Source organism: Chelon labrosus (assembly GCF_963514085.1).
Source record: "Chelon labrosus genome assembly, chromosome: 14".
In the NCBI taxonomy this organism is placed as follows: Eukaryota; Metazoa; Chordata; class Actinopteri; order Mugiliformes; family Mugilidae; genus Chelon; species Chelon labrosus.
Window position 1 is genome coordinate 27,686,756 of NC_140347.1, and position 16,741 is coordinate 27,703,496.

General features: G+C 43.1%; 1 protein-coding gene across 4 annotated transcripts in view; it reads left to right on the forward strand.

Annotated features, from left to right (window-relative positions):
- sgk1 (serum/glucocorticoid regulated kinase 1) overlaps positions 1–15,675 on the forward strand; it is a gene marked incomplete at its 5' end in the record, with an annotated part of 34,911 nt that extends 19,236 nt beyond the window's left edge. The window contains 10 exons of one of the 4 annotated variants that reach the window (XM_084560295.1): positions 2,608–2,671; positions 11,425–11,500; positions 11,673–11,748; positions 11,909–12,097; positions 12,207–12,338; positions 13,101–13,337; positions 13,439–13,534; positions 13,639–13,794; positions 13,899–13,988; positions 14,186–15,675. In XM_084560295.1, the coding sequence (XP_084416421.1) occupies positions 2,608–2,671; positions 11,425–11,500; positions 11,673–11,748; positions 11,909–12,097; positions 12,207–12,338; positions 13,101–13,337; positions 13,439–13,534; positions 13,639–13,794; positions 13,899–13,988; positions 14,186–14,353 (1,284 nt within the window). In that variant the 3' untranslated portion in view covers positions 14,354–15,675. Of the gene's footprint in view, positions 1–2,607; positions 2,672–9,393; positions 9,553–9,862; positions 9,934–10,913; positions 11,319–11,424; positions 11,501–11,672; positions 11,749–11,908; positions 12,098–12,206; positions 12,339–13,100; positions 13,338–13,438; positions 13,535–13,638; positions 13,795–13,898; positions 13,989–14,185 lie in introns of those variants that run through there. The other 3 variants (XM_084560293.1, XM_084560294.1, XM_084560292.1) reach the window with 3 other exon arrangements.
- Positions 15,676–16,741: the final 1,066 nt, after the last annotated feature.

Below are 16,741 nucleotides of genomic sequence, written 5' to 3' on the forward strand. Positions count from 1 at the left end.
TCCATGTTGCCTTTAACAGATGATTAACTGTCAGGAAAGTTTCCACTGAGGCAAATTAACAAACAAGCTAATGTTTAATAATTATCTGTCTCCTTTGAGTATTTATGACACAGCTTAACAAATCATTAACAGTTTTCATTTGTATTTTATAACCTCCTAAAATAGGTCAAATTATTAGGCAACTACTAACTACTTAGGCTTAAGTAAAGTATGGGTTTGTATATATAAAATCCAGGAAAAAGTACCAAACCCATTTAGTCATTTCACAGTAAGCCTGTGAATATTTCTTTATCCTTTTTACTGTTGAATGTGCTTCATCTTCTGACTCACAGCCTAGTTATGAAGACCTCTACCTCTCCTTGACCCTTATATACACTCTGTCTCACGGGTGCTGCTCCAACACGCCAAACATTCTGTCTTCTTTTGGGGAAAATAAATCTGCCATGAAATATTAATGAATAGAATACACCATCACTATGGATACTACTCCATCGGACTTCTGCTGAATCAATAAACAACTCGGAGAAAGGGCATAAGAGAAAACGGGAGCAGAGAGCAGGATGACAGTTACGACTGAGGCAAATTCAAGCAGAAAGAATAAAGGCATGAATGCTAAAGTGATTATTGACTGCAACGAGATGCTGACAGTAAAAGGGAATGTGAGGCCATAAGTCTTTATGAATATGGAGGCGGATAGACGGGGCTACTGTCAGACATGAGGACTTGGGATGGAGATGAAATGACTGGTGTGAGAGGAAGACTGTTGAAAGCATCGCTCTCTGAACGAGTGAACAAGCAAGACGAGATGGAAACGACTCACTCACGCGCACGCATGGCTCAGCTTGTCTCATTCTTGGAAAACACCCATGGGAGAATACAGAGATAAGTTTTCAGAGCTGCAGCACTGAATAGCAAACTAGGCTAAGACTGTATCTGACAGAGACACGAGCCACTTTGAAAGGTCGATGACTGACAGCGACATTACGGAAAACTAATATCTGACATGGCAGCACGCTTTCATGGGAACCTCCTGAGATGCAAATGCTGCCGGTCGCATGACAGCTGCCAATTAAGCTGTTTCCTTATGAAAAGAGAAAGTGGGGCATGCTTGAGTAGCTACTATTGAGACATTTGTGCATGGGTGTTTACATCTAAATTTGAGATGAGCCACTTGGCTTGCTTACTTGTATTAATCAAAAGGTTTTGAGGTACTTTAATATAGTGTTTACAGTATATTTGATCAATTACTACTAATATCACGCTACTACATGCCACAGGAAGATACAGCTGCAGTGACTTCTGAAGTTAAGATTTTACAGTAAAATAGGCTATTAAAAATCAAAACCAGCATTTCTGGCTTGTTGCTTTCTCAGTTACACTTCTCAGAGGGTTTTGATGGAAACAAATATTTAGAGCAAGGGTCGGTGTAGCAGAACTTGCAATATCTTTATTCTTGTGTCATTTATTTTCTCTTGACAAATCTGAATGATCTTGTGACCTTTAGTTTGGCAACTAGTGAATGAAATTACCTCACCCAACAGAATGCTACTTTTACACTGATGGATTAGTGTTAACAGTATTTTGGTGAGGACAAATTGAGGTGTTGTTTTCCTGCAGAATTAGCTACCATAAGTATATTTAGTGGATACTACTTTTGTACTTTTACTTAAGCCGGTATTTTGTTTGGGATAGCTTTTTTGATTACACGTCCATGCGTAAATCAGGAGCTGAATAGTCATACTGTAATGTTCCTGGAGCAGATGTTCTGTTAATGCTTTGGCACAAGTGAGTGAGATCAGTTTCACTTTTGGCTTTCTCTCTAGCTGAAGCACTATAATACTTGTTGTTAGAGCAGAGGTTTCTCACCACTTTCGGCTCAGGAAACCGAGTGATTCACTGCCCTATTGCCCTGGAAACCAAACCTCAGTAAAACATGTCACAGGGAAACTGCTGGAACTGGGGCATGGACCACATGAACCAGTCTGGGCCAGGGCCAAGGGTTTTAGAAATGCTACCGTTCAATGACGTCACATCTTTTATCGCCACCAGTCCCTAAAACTCTTGAAGAAAGAGCTAAGAAAAACAAAACAAAAGAGTGGCGCCCAAACCTTTTGAATACTATATAAACATTAGAGGTAAATTGATCTAGTGAATACTGAGAAATCAGTTGCAGAAAAACTGTGTTTTTTAAAATTATTTCCTGACCTTTTCACGAATCATCTAGCGACCTTTCAGATTAATCCTGGGCCCTTTAGTATGGATACCGACCCTCAGTTTGTGAACCTCTGCTTGTAGACAAAAAAAAATCTTATTGGCTGAGGCTGCACAGTCTCTACAGAATGTTAAATAATCTTTCAACTGAATTCAAACAAGGAAACTGCCAAACAACAACAAGTCAGTCTGGTTTTCAATCTGCATGCAATGCTTATAGGACTTAGTTCTCTAGCGCTATGGAGTTTTCTGTAATCTCACCGTGAATGCATCACTATGAGATTCATGTATGGTATTTATGATGTATACTATAAACTCTTTTTACTTTTGCTCTTTTATACTTTTATTGGACTATTTGGTTTGGATTTACTAAGTGATGCCATATTTCTTCCGCAGGCGATGGATCTGTACTACCACAATGAGTCAGACCCAGACAACTACTGTTGCCCTGGCGACAACAGTAAGTAACCGGCAACTAAGCCTGTTGTTTTGTATTCTTCCTCTTTCTCCCTCCCTCCTTCCTTCTTCTTTCCATGTCGTGTCACGCTGGGACTTCGTGACTCCAAAGAACAACACTTTTATTCCTCTGCTATTCATGTCCAACTTCCCTCTCTGTCTGTCTTAAATAGTTTACTAGTACTTTATTATCGCCACTTAATGTTTTTATTTTCAAGAAGCTCCTCTACCGTTCACTCTTGCATGTTGTTGCCGTTTCTGTCTGAACCTGATGGTTGTGGGAGTAAAGTGATTCACCCCTCCACAAATATTTTGTAACTTTGCCTTACCACAACCCTTGGTCCTCTGATCCAACCTCTAAAATCCTAGGATAATAACTGTTCTCCACAAACCGAGACTGCTATTTGTTTTGTAGAAACTGGCAAAACAGTAGTTACAGGCCGATCGCCTCATGCACATGACACAGTGACCTTCTCTAAAACTTGACTGTACGTTGGTTGTGTGCCAGTGGGTGAAAGTCCAGATGAGTTTATAGGCAATTTTACTGTAAGTGACCGTAGGCCTACTTTAAATTTTCTATCATGCCCCAGATCTGTGCTAGAAATCAGAGTCCAGTCCAACGTACGCAAGCTGCGTGTGAGTGTCACGTTTCTGGCACAGAAGACAATCTACCTTTTTATTGTTCGTGTCAGTCTCGCAAGTTACAAGAGACCTGGACTCTCCTGTACACGTGTGTTCATCTGTGTGCACAGTATAGTCTGTGAACACACCGCACAGCTTTCATTTTATTTTCAATTACTGAATTCTGTGTATTTTTAAGTGTCATAATTAGCAGAGGATAGATAACTTCTAGCATGCGAATTTCTGATGGACAGTGGAGGAAGTATTCAGATTAGTTTACTTGAGTAAAAGTAATGCTAGTAGGTAAGTGTCATTGGTAAAATGCACTTAAAGTGTCAAAAGTAAAGGCTGCAATGTATCCTTGGGACATGATTCATCGTAAGTGGTGGTTTGGTTTGGTTTGGTTTGGTGTATGCTCTAAATACTGTTATGTGTTCTGTCTGTCTGTGTTGATGGGATATGACCCTGTTAAGGTTTGCTAAGCTAGCATGGTTGTGTTGTTGTTGTACTCAGAAGGATTAAACTGCATTCATCTTGTGTGGTCAAAGACAGAAAATGCCCATCTCTGCTTTCTTGCCCTTTCTACAAAGAATCCTCCCACTCCATGAGTGTTACATTATTGAGGCAGTAATGTATTTGTAGCATTTACAGCTGTTTCACTAGCAAATACCACACCTTAACTTATGTGAGTAAATGTGTTGGTTGACAGGACCTGAGTGAAATAGGTGGAGGGATGAGAGGATTTTTAGGAGATGGATGAAAGGGACGAGAAGGCTCACATGTTGAGATGGAAGATGGTCTCCAGATGTGGAGAAAAGCAGGGACTGAGAGTCAGGGTGTAGGCACATCTCAAGAAGCTTTGGCTCCTTGTCCCCCTGGTTCCTGTAATGAAAAGGGAAGAGGATGTGAAGAAAACAGAGAGATGGCGAGAATGGTGGTTGAAAACTAGGACAAACTGAGAAACATGGGTTGGGCACACCTTTATAGGTGAACATAGGAAATAAATAGCTTGACATGAGGTCTTGTTACTTACATGCTTTTTGTTATTGATGATCTTGAAAGTGGAAATGAGTTCTCGAGTTGTGAGGTGCAGGCCAAGGAAGTTCATTTTTCAGTGAATGCTAAGTTAATTACAATGAACTTACTAAAGATTAGCCATTTGTGATATGTTCACAATATTATAATATATCTGCTTCAACTTTTCATCAGACCTTTTCATTTTGAACATTACATTTGTTAGCTTGCTCTTAAATTGTCACCCTGTGTGGCTTGTAGACGGTGACAGTCGCGTAGCAATGGTGTTCTCACCACGTCCGGTCCGTGTTCCTGTTCCTGAGCGTGCCAAGGATTTTGCATACATGACTTTCCATGTTGTAATCACAAGTTCCATTTGAAGGCTCCAACTGGGTACTGGAACCTTTCTGGTTTCTATTTACCACTGGCTGTTGCAGCAGAGCCTTCAGGCCTGGATTGAGATTAAGCTCACCTAAACTACTTTATACCCTACTGTACACATTTTCTTTTTTATGTAAAATCTCTTGCCTGTAATGTAGCTCTACTTAAAGCTGTTACAAGAAAATTGAAAATACTCAAAGGAGCGTCTGTTTGTGTTACAGTACATCTAATCAGTACAGTAAGTACAGTACTGAGTAAATATACACTTTGTGCATTTGCTTAAGTACAGTACTGAGCACACTGTGTTATTACTGTGGATGCAATGCAGTAACTTTGCAGCAGATCCAACATTACCTGCTGGCTGCTGGCACATCTCCAGGAAAGAAAATGTGTCAAGAACCACGCTCTGATGAGAATGTTTTTTCACTGGCTGTAGTCTGTAGCCTCTTAGTAAATGGGACTTCTCGGCGTATGGAGAGAAATCCGAGCAATTAGCTGAGCTGGTGACAAGCTGTTCCTGTGGCCTCCGCTGTCACACTGCTACACCCTGTCAATGCAGGTTCAGCAATTAGTGGCTCCAGGAGCACTTATACATTGAAGAGTGTCATTTACGAGTCATTTACAGTGAAGCGGCGATGTGTGCGACCGAAGAGCAGCGAAGAGCAAGAGATAGAAGCAGTAATAATAATTACAGGGCGGAGAATCCTGACCGGCTAATTTCACACAGCAAACTGGGTCTGTATTTTCACTCCTCTCAAATAAAGTACAGAACGTTCTTATGTAACAAAGAGCATCTGTTAAAGAAACCCTTATTAAAAACATTAGTGTGTTCATCAACCTGCAGCAGTGCAGCAAAGCAGCGTTTACACACTGATTTATGGTTCTCTTCTTTACCAGATGGCAACAGGTTTATATAACGTGCAATTACTAATCCTGGATTTGTGTGTGTGTGTGTGTGTGTCTTTGTTCTCAGGCATTACTCTTTTGTCCTGTGTGACGTGATTAATATCAACAGGTCTTTTCTGAAGTTGTCATATAGTCTTTTCTCCCACCGTTCATGACGCACAGCTCACCTGTGTCAACCTGCAGTGGAATGGGCAAACAATCACACCTAAACACACAACATGTGCATACTCACAAATGCTACACAAACGCACACTGATCTGCCACAACATTAAAACCCCTGACAGTTGAAGTTTATTCACTTCAACTGTCACATTTCCTTGTGACCATCTTGTGACATTTCAATGTTCTGCTGGGAAACTTTTGGACCTGGAATTCATGTGGATGTTACTTAGACATGTAGCACCCACCTAGACCAGACCAGGCACCCCCACCTCATAGCAATGACACTCCTTGATGGCAGCAGCCATCCCTAGCAGGACGCAGCTGCTGGCCATCTTGTTGGGTTTTCTTGAAGACGTTTCGCCACTAATGAAGATGTTCTGGATGACTGAGAACGTGCACAGATAGACTGCATGTTAAAGGCAGTCTGGCGGTCAAATGGAATTCATTCTTTTGAAAATGCAGTGAAGACTGGGATCTATAGAATTAAGGGCACACCATAAAACACAGGGGCCCACCATCAGGGAAGGAACCAAGTAATTGTTTGGGATCCCATGAATAAAATGAGAAAGGAGGCCCCAGATGGCTACCTTTCAGACTATTTTGCAAGGAAAACCATAAACCCCCTTAGTTGTATGGACACCTACAGTGCATCATCAATATACTCCCTAGGGGCCCCCTTCTTACAGTCCTATAACAGATTCTTGTTAAGTTGGTCTGGTGTCTTTGTCTGAGTCCTCCCAGTTTCTATGATGTTAAAACTCTCCATAACATAACAATATCCAAAATCAAACCAGGAAGGAAAACACTGCTACGAAGATAGTCACATGACCATATGTAGAAGTAGCTGATGTAACAGTGAGGTTTTGGGGAACCCAGCTAGCCAACCAGGTCACATACATACACACACACTGGCAGTCCACCGTGTCCAGTGACAAAATAAAAGCCTGACTGTCCTCAGTGAATAGCTGAGGCCTTTATGTAACAGTGTCATTTGGTTCCTCACCACCGAGGCTCATTCATATTCATCGCCGGATCAAGCGTAGCCTCAAACACCCTCATCATCTCCGGACGACGCAAGGAGTGGACATCACAGCACAGAGGGACGGGACGCTGAAAAGAGACGAGCAGATTTAATGGATGTCATCTGCCGGAGACAGCGTGAATATGGGCATATGCTGGTCTTTGTGTATGTGTGGGTGCACCGTGGGTGGGTGTGGGATGAGGGAGCGTGTTTGTGTTTGCACTCTAATATCCTGCACCAAGTCAACCCCTTCCACGAAATGGCCCACAGAGACAGTGCGCGTGAGTCAATGCTTTCTTTGGCGTCGATGACAGTGCCACTCGTAGGTTGCGTAACATACTTGTGCCTTACACACATATAGAAAGGCAACACACACACACACACAAATGGAGCTTGTGTGCTGTGGTGCCTCCTTTTGTTCGGGGCCCTGAGCCTCGAGCAGCCTGTAAATCCAGAGACGAACGAGGGCCAGATAGGAAAAACACTGAGTGGACCTTTTGTTAGTAAAGCTCCCTCTCTCGAGTTCTTCCTCTCTCCTGATCTTCTCTCAGCACCTCTCTCCCGTTTCATTCAACTCTTGACTATGAGCAACAGATGCAGACACAAGAGCAGTGCTTACACGCCAGCCGAGGTAACGTAGTGTCTTCTTCTTCATCATCTTTTCTTCTTCATGACTACATTTGGAGCATTTCCTTCGAAATAACTGTTATTAAAGTTGTTCAATCCTGCTGGTATATGCTTTCCTCTGAGGTGTCACCTGTTTGGCACGTGATGCCTTCAGATGCTGATAAGAGACGTCAGTTTGTATTCTTCTGCTACGCTAGTGTAGATGAGATATTGTAGATGAAATGCCAGTTGAAGGATGCTGCTGCAGCCTGTCCTGTCTCAAGGAGAACTGTCTTTTCCTAACAGGCTGCACTGAGCTCCTGGTGGTGCAGTGAGGACGGGGCATGTTGGACACCTCAGGGGAATTTAAGGAGAACCTGACGTGCCCTTTCTCTCTCTCGTTCGCTCTCCCTCGCTTCTGTTTTAGCAAGTGTGTGTGTTTTGAAAGTCTCCCTGCAGGTTTGTTTTGCCCTCCGGCTCTGGCGTATGTGTGAGCGCGCATCAGGTGGCTGCAGTGGACGGATTAATAATAGATTTGACCCGAGTTAAGGGAGAAACAGAGACAGCGACAGAAAAGTTGAGGCTCTGTTTAAAAACTGCAGAGTCACACATGCACACCCTGTGGGTGGTCCATAATTGCTGCTTGCCTTCGGCTGTGCGTTTCCACAGCCTAATAACAATTGCATTGGATGCTGCTGAGTAACAAAAGCATTCATTTGCACACGCTAGCCCCATGCTCATCTTTCAATTTGTGAAAAGAAAAGTTGCTGCTTTCATCTCAGGACTGACACTATAAATTGGATGGAGAAAGTAAAAAAGTTGCTCTTTAATCATTATCTGAAGCGCACATGAGCAGAGGCTCTTAATACTCCATCTACTCATTGGCTAACATGTCAGACTGAGTTTGTAATGGTGGGCAACTGAAAATGTGTCAACATGTATGCATGACTAAAAAAAGGAGAGTTTTAAAGGTAAAGAGTCTCCCTGCAGTTGAAAATGTTGTATTTTGTTATAGGCAGCTGTATACAACATGAGCCCAAGGTTCACTTTATTAATCTATGACGAGGACAGTGCTCCCATCGTCACAACACTGGTAACCAATACACAGATAAATATCTGCAACATAAATCTAGATTAAAACAACATAAAACTATAAAACTGGAGGAGGTCAGGTCGCCCTGTCTGGCTGTTGTCAGGTGTGTTTAAAGAGGCCAACAATACGTCCACATCATGACCCATATCTTCCCATTCTTGCTTTCTATGTTCTGTTTGTCAAGTTCACGCATCGCTGCGGTAAAGTTTTACCTGCCCGTCACATTGTCACTGATTCATTCATCAGTGCATTCTCTTTGTTCCCTCTTTTCTCTCAAACAAATATGCAAAACATCAAAATTCCTGGTTGAATACAAGCGCTCAAAATAGTGGGAAAGCAATTCATCCAGAGACAGAGTTAATTAGTATGGCTTCAACTTCTTGGCAGCTGAACTTTGAATTAATGTGAACACAGCGAGTTGCCAAATCTGGGTTACTTTTTAATTCCAAGCGGAGTGTGTGAATGACCTCAGCTGGCTGGAGTGGAAAAAAACGGCACAGCGAATGAAACTTTCTGTATCCAAGTTTTTGTGTCTAGACTTTTTTTTTTATCAATAGTTTGTGTGATGCTGAAATATCATGTTCAAGATCCAAGTGAAATACAGATGGATGAGAAAGAGGTTGAACTAAGATTATTTGTGTGAACAAACAGCATCACACACTGACTCGGCTTGAAGTACTAGTTCTTTTAGTTCACACACATATGTGGCTTTTACATTTTCCTTCTACCTTTGTAGAATCCTTGTCAGGGGAAAGCTTCACACATTTAATATTTTGGTCAGTTTAAGAGCAGTTGTGTCAATGACTGAACTTGAACTCTGTAAGCCTTTGAGCAGCATAAACCCCGCCCTTCGGAAAAGTCTTGCAAGCATGCATGAAACACAAAACTGTGGAGTGGAAGGAAATAGAGGCGGGACGTCTCCGCCCCGAAAAGAAGGAAAAAAAATGCACTTGATGAAACTCTCCAAGACGAAGAATGCAGTGTAGTTTGATTACTTCTCTGCCGAGGAGCTTAAACCGTCTCTCCTTGTGATCCAGGAATTAAACCATCCTTATGAAAGACAAAACGACATCGCTGACATGTAAGTAGAGCGCATTTTCTTTGGAGAACTGCGGCTAAGGATTAGTCCAGTTAAGAAAAGGAAGCCGTGTTTCTGGGGCCTGCTGTGATTTTTTAATAGTTTCTCTGGTGAAGATGAAGCAATAGCTGTTAACCCACTTTTGGTGCCTGGGGTGTCTGGTGGAAGACAGAAAGCGTTGGCACACATACTTGTGGGGCGCTCCGTTCACCCCATGACCTGGATTTATGATGCACTTATCTATGGAAATGCCTCGCTGATAGAGGAGGGGGGCTGGGGGGTGTCTGTTAAAAGTGCCACAAAAAGCTGGGCAGCTCTCTTGGCAACTTGTTGAACTTTGGAGCTGCGGGCGGTCCGAAATGAGAACCCCTTCCGAGCTGAAAGGTTGGTTTTGTGTGGAAACTATTGGAGATGGTATTTCATATATTTATGTAAACTGCCCGTTTTTGTTGTGCAACACTTTACGCACACGCTAGCGTACCGTACATATGTTTTCTTGTTCAAATTGTGTCCTTTTCTATTGTAAGTGTTTGGAGAATTACGCAGCGCCTTTGCAAAGGCACGATAAATGTACTTGCTTTTTACGCACGATGATCAGTAAATGAATTTGGCATTTACAGGTGAGATCGTCTTGCATTACAGTGGTTTCTCTCATTCTGTTGGGGGGTGAAGGTAAAACCTGAACCAGGTGCTTTACGTAACCGTGTATAACAGAGTCTGTCTGGTGTACACTGCATGAAACTCAACGCAAGAGTGTTATTTTGCCCGCAAATTGATTATCACAGCACCCGTGCTTCGGCTGCTTTTGATGGGTTTAATGTAGGTAACAACAGATCGCGGATCTGATTCCTCTTGTCTTTTTTTATTTTTGAACTTGGTGCGTTCAGGAGTCTCTGCACTCTGTACTTTTCCGCTACCAGCGGCTTTTCTTGGCATGTGGCCTCCCTCGGCAAAGACTCTCCCTCTCTCTCTTTGTCTACCGGGGGGGCCTGAGTCACTCCCGGCCGTTCAAGTTGACAAGCAGCCAAACGGGTGAAGCTGATAGGTCTCACCAGGAGGCTATCAAATTATTTGTACGGGACCTATTTGCAACTCAGTGTGGTTAGAGCATGGGCGCCGTGCGCCAAAAATAATCAGAACTTTCGACAATAATCGCAAACCTAAAGAACCATCTTCAGTGTCCCTTCATGTGCACTCATTTCAGTTCTATTCCGAACAGTAACAGACACCATATGCCACTTAGCGGAAACATCTGGATTTCATTTGCTATAGGGTTTGCGTTTGCAGCTTCGTGTAGACTAAAAATGCACTTTATATTGGTGAGAGTTTCAGGCCGTGTGACACATGGGGTGTTAGGCAAAGTTGGCACGGTATTGCACAAACATATGTGCAAATAGTACAGATGTTTCACTTCAGTGAGTGGTGAAGTTTTTTTTCCCTTTTTTCCTATGTTTTTTGACGCAATCACACTTGAGGTGCGGCTATGACGCGTTGGAAGCGCAACGGGCGCTGATTGGAGTAGCAGGGGATCGATCACTTTAATGTTTGGAGAGGATGACGCCCAACAGGGAGTGTGGGAGTGCGCAGCAGCTCCTCCCACCTCTTGGCCTCTTATAAAACAGGAGCCAGAACTAGTTGGGTTATATTTTGGCCTTGGATAGTTGATGAGCGCGGAGCTGCTGCGATACTCATCATGACAATCAAAACAGAAACAGAGAAGCCAGTCCTGACTTATTCAAAATCTAGAGGACTAGTGGCATTAGTCACTGGTATGGACCACAACTGGATATTTTTACAAACATTCTTCCAGCCGTCTTTTTGTATTTTAATGGAAATGTCTAAACATTCTTTCTGTTTTTCTCTTTTTCCGTGCAGCTTTCATGAAACAAAGGAAGATGGGCCTGAACGACTTCATTCAGCGGCTCGCCACAAACTCCTACGCCTGCAAGCAGTGAGTACCATCTGACTCATTTTATTGTTCTGCATTCGAGAACAAAACATTGCCTCCAGAAATGCCAAATATCTGTCTTCTTTTAACTCCCGGATTAGCCGGTTCACATTCAAAATGATGCTTTGATCCTTTGTTAGCAGACGAACTAAGTTTGAACTCTTTGTCTTTTCAGCCCAGAGGTGCAGTCTATTCTAAACCTGAGTCCTCCTCAGGATGCCGAGCTCATGAACGCAAACCCCTCTCCCCCTGTGAGTATATTTGGACTGAACAGTGAATTGTGAGCCTCTTCCACGGGCACATCTTCTGTTTATGTGTTTACCAAACATGCTGTCGTTCATGTTATGGCTCTAACTTTTATCTGTTTGTCCTTCACTTCTCCTCCTCCTCATCCTCCTCCTCCTCTCACAGCCCAGTCCATCCCAACAGATCAACCTCGGCCCATCATCTAATCCTTCAGCCAAACCCAGCGATTTTCACTTCCTCAAGGTGATCGGCAAGGGCAGCTTCGGGAAGGTGCTGCTTGCACGCCACCGCGCAGATGACCAGTTTTACGCAGTCAAAGTCTTACAGAAAAAGGCCATTCTCAAGAAGAAGGAGGTATGTGCACATGCAGACCTGCCTTCGACTTGAAATACTTAAATACACATTACAGCACAAGGTGTGTCTTTGTCAGCCTGTCTAACCCCCTGCTCTTTGTTTTCCTCAGGAGAAACACATCATGTCAGAGAGGAATGTGCTGCTAAAGAATGTCAAGCACCCGTTCTTGGTGGGCCTGCACTACTCGTTCCAAACAGCGGACAAACTCTATTTCATCTTGGACTACATCAATGGTGGAGAGGTGAGTTACTTGCTGAACCGCTGCCAGAAAAGTAAGAAGAGAGATGATAGGGGAGATCAGAGAGCTATTTAAAGAAGGAGCTAAAGCTGAATTAATGTGTCATCTCAAAGTTTGAGGTGGAAGGCAAAGTTTTCAGAGCAGAAATATTGCCCCAGAATCAGACACAAAGATGAGACAGAGACAGACAGAGGGGATATCCTGTCATGAGACGCAGAATAGAAGCTCTGTCTTTTTTATTTATTTAGTTTTTTAAAGTTTTACTAAAGGAAACACCTCTCAGGAAATCATGGGGCAGGCTGGGACAGAGGGGAGAAACTCTGGGCCAAAATTAGCAGCGCCATTCAAACCCTGTGTGTGTCTAATCGAGCTAATTTCCTGTGATTGTTGGACGAGCAAAGACAGTGCTGATTAAATATGTTCCTCATCAGGAAGCAGGAGGCTTGTACTCTCTTTCTCTCCTTTCTCTTTTCTTCCCCTCCATCCTGCTGGTCTCTCACTCCACCTTTGGCCCTGGTTTCATCCGTCTTCCCTTGTCAAACGTTTTAAGCAGTCGCCTTCCTGTCGTTTTATTTCCTCCCATCCGGTTTCCTTTCTGTCTCTGTATCTGTCTTTTTACTGCTGGGCTTTCTTTCTGCAAACTCTGCTCGTGTCTTTAATGCATTGTTATTTCAGGACAGACTATGCAATTTATTTTTGTTACTACCCACAAAGCTGGACTTTGCTTTAGTAACATGCTCCCCCTTTTTTGTCCTTTTATTGCAGTTGTTCTACCACCTGCAGAGAGAGCGCTGCTTCCTCGAGCCCAGAGCCCGGTTCTACGCAGCAGAGATCGCCAGTGCCCTGGGATACCTCCACTCACTCAACATTGTCTACAGAGACCTGAAGCCAGAGAACATCCTGCTGGACTCCCAGGGACACATCATTCTCACAGATTTCGGTCTCTGCAAGGAGAACATTGAACCTAACGGGACCACATCGACTTTCTGCGGTACGCCAGAGGTAAGCAGAAAATATCCGGTGGTTCATATGTGCTTTGTAATACCACTATGTAATATCAGCGGCGCAACTTACCCCTTCTCTCTGTCTTTTCCCCTCTGCAGTATTTGGCTCCTGAGGTGTTACACAAGCAGCCATATGACAGGACGGTAGACTGGTGGTGCTTAGGAGCTGTTCTCTATGAGATGCTGTATGGCCTGGTGTGTAAAATTCGCATTAACATTTCCATGAGTTTAGAGTTAGCTAAAGTTTTTATCGTCACACCTCCTTCCTTTGTTTCATGCTTCTTTTTGTTCCTCCCCAGCCTCCGTTCTACAGCCGCAACACAGCAGAGATGTACGACAACATCCTGAACAAGCCGCTGCAGCTGAAGCCCAACATTTCCAACGCAGCCAGACACCTGCTGGAGGGTCTGCTGCAGAAAGACCGCACCAAGAGACTTGGTTGCACAGAAGACTTTGTAAGTAGTGTCTATTGATGCGACTGTATGTCAGTGTGCTTATTTACTCTACTATGCACGTTGAAGGGCTTCATTTAATCATTTGTCCTTTGTGCCTTTTCCAGATTGAAATTAAGAACCACATATTCTTCTCCCCCATCAACTGGGATGACCTCAATGCCAAGAAGATCACCCCTCCCTTCAACCCCAACGTGGTAGGTTCCCTTTTCAATACTCCATTAAAGGCAGATTTATGATTTTGTATACTTCACGATCCCATGTACTTGTCTAAGTATTTGCATTTACATAACTATCAAGAGCAGGGAACATCGTCACCGTGAATTAAAACATTTCCAATTATGGCAAAGCTTGACTAATCCCTCCTTGTCGCCCCTCTTCTTCCCTCCTGCAGACGGGACCCAACGACCTGCGGCACTTTGATCCAGAGTTCACAGATGAGCCAGTACCCAGCTCCATCGGCTGTTCCCCAGACAGTGCACTCATCACAGCCAGCATCAAAGAGGCAGCCGAGGCCTTCGTGGGCTTCTCTTACGCCCCGTCTATGGACTCCTACCTATAGGATTTCAACGCAGGCACTCAATACGGACAAATGTTTAGACTTACTGGACATGGAACACATCCATGTCCTTGGATTGCATCTTGACCCCACCCAACGTTGCCCATCGGAGAGATGGACGTTTCTAAACCAAACCCTGCAACAACTCTGCATCCACAAAGAATTTAAGCATTTGTACTTGGCTGCAATCTCTCCAACTCTTGAATGCATTTAAAATACTTGCTACGAGAGATTGTCTGCCATTGTTAAATGACTCGTTTTGGTTGTTATCCTCCATCTTACCCCGAGTCCACGTCCACAGCCTAGATCCCTTTTTAGACTTTCGATTGTCCATCTTTCACCCGACAGTGGAGGTCTTTTGCACATAGCTCAGGCAGCTTAAAAGCTCCCTTCGATCCTGAAGCCACAACTGACAAGCACACACACATACAACTTCCACCATTCCTCAAACGAGGAAGGCTGGACTGTACTGTACCAGCCCTGAAAAGGATTTCCATTTTCATCCACGTAGCGAAACATCTTCCCACATGAGATTCCTTCTACCACCCGTGGGGACCTACCTGTTGAGTCTGAATGAATAGCTTGGAGCTGACATTCATTTTTGGTGCTTTAGTTTCTTCTCATTTACTGTTTGTGTGTTTGACAAAGGACCTATCTGAAGCCGAATGTTACAAAGGGGCGTTTTATTTCTCTCAACGGTGCCTTTATTTTTTTCTCTCCATCAGAACTCACGCATCATTTGAGTTTTGTTAGTGTCGCAAAGTTTCATCCACTCAGCACTTGACTGCGGGTGGCAGGACTTTCCTTTTAGAGAGGGACGATGTAGCACTACATTAGTACACTTGTTCTGACTTTAACACGTGAGGAACTCAAATGATGTTTCATATCTTCATTTGCACATAAAACAATACTTCTGATAGGGAGGTGGAAAAAGAGAGAGCACTGCTGCTAGGTGAGAAAGTGGGGAGGGGATGTGTTGAGGAGTGTTTCCGTAGTTCCGCTTGCCAACAGCGTCCCCCTCATATAGTCTTCCATTTGCCTCACGGTAATGTAACGGCGGCTGGCAGACAGGCTGCCCAGCATTGAAACTGAACATTCCATTTTAATATTGCTGTAATGCAGTTTGACGGTATTTAAGTTTGTTTGTATATTTGGAGTTACGTGTACTAGTTTTAATGTATATTGAACAAACAATGACTTAAGGTATGCTTAAATATGTATATGTAACAATTCATGTTAAATGTACTGTAAATTGTAAAATTGTTTAAGATTTATGTGACCATGTTTGGTTTGAAAATAAAAGTTTAACTTTATTACACCTTAAACTGTCTTCTCGAGTTTCTTTCCGTCTGAAAAATGCAGACACTATTTACTTTTTATTGAATCTCACAGGGAATTTGTTTAAGATAAGAGGTTTCTTTAGAGATTAAGCTAAAAAATGTGAAGAATGGGGATCAGATGGTAAACATTTACAACTCCTGGTTGAAAGGGAGTTGAGTTACTGACTAATGTCCCACATTGGTGTAGACTTTACCCCCCTTCATGCGTCAGCAGCCTTACATAACAGTGATTGTGACGTCCAAGTGTGTTGAATGTGTGTGTGTGGCCGGTCAAATAATTGACCGATAAGGCTAGTCCAGGTCAAATGATCGCAATGCACCCAGGAGCTTTACTTTAAACTAGAGTAACATGGATACAGTCGCATGGGGAGGATTAATGTAAATAATACCTCCTATCTTCAGCGTTAGGTTGGTGTGGTGATCCACTAGAATGTCCTTCTGCTGGAGTTCAAGGTAGTGACCTCTAACCTCCTAGAGGAGCAGAAAGTGAGAAAATGGTTCGCCCACAGAGATTTATACAATAAGAGGGGTGTGAAGAATGAGTCCTGGTGGGGACCCATAAACATTTTTGAGCAGTTGTTTGGCCAACAGTGTCCAACACTGAACAAAAGGGTTTATGAATGTAATGGTGAGTTAAATAAATAATTCAGAACGTCAGTTGTTTGTGCTAAACTACAAAATCCTGATAACATGTTGTGCTGGTGCTTCTTCCATAATATGCTCTGCTAAACACAGACCATACCATGCCACCAAACATTGTTACAACATTATGTGGAGTATTTTGGGAGACTACCACTAGACAGTATGACTGATTTTCTACCTTCTACTAGTCTCTGTCACATCTGGCTTCAAAACTGTGTTCAGCTTAAGATGTAATACAATATTTCTGCATCTCCTAGGCAGCCATAGTCCTGCACTGACATCTGTTGGCTGAGTTAATCAGGTAGACTTCATTATATATATACACTGCCTGGCCAAAAAAAAGTCACCACCTGGATTTAACTAAACAAATAGGTATGAGCCTCCTGTTGGATAATTACTGCATGACATG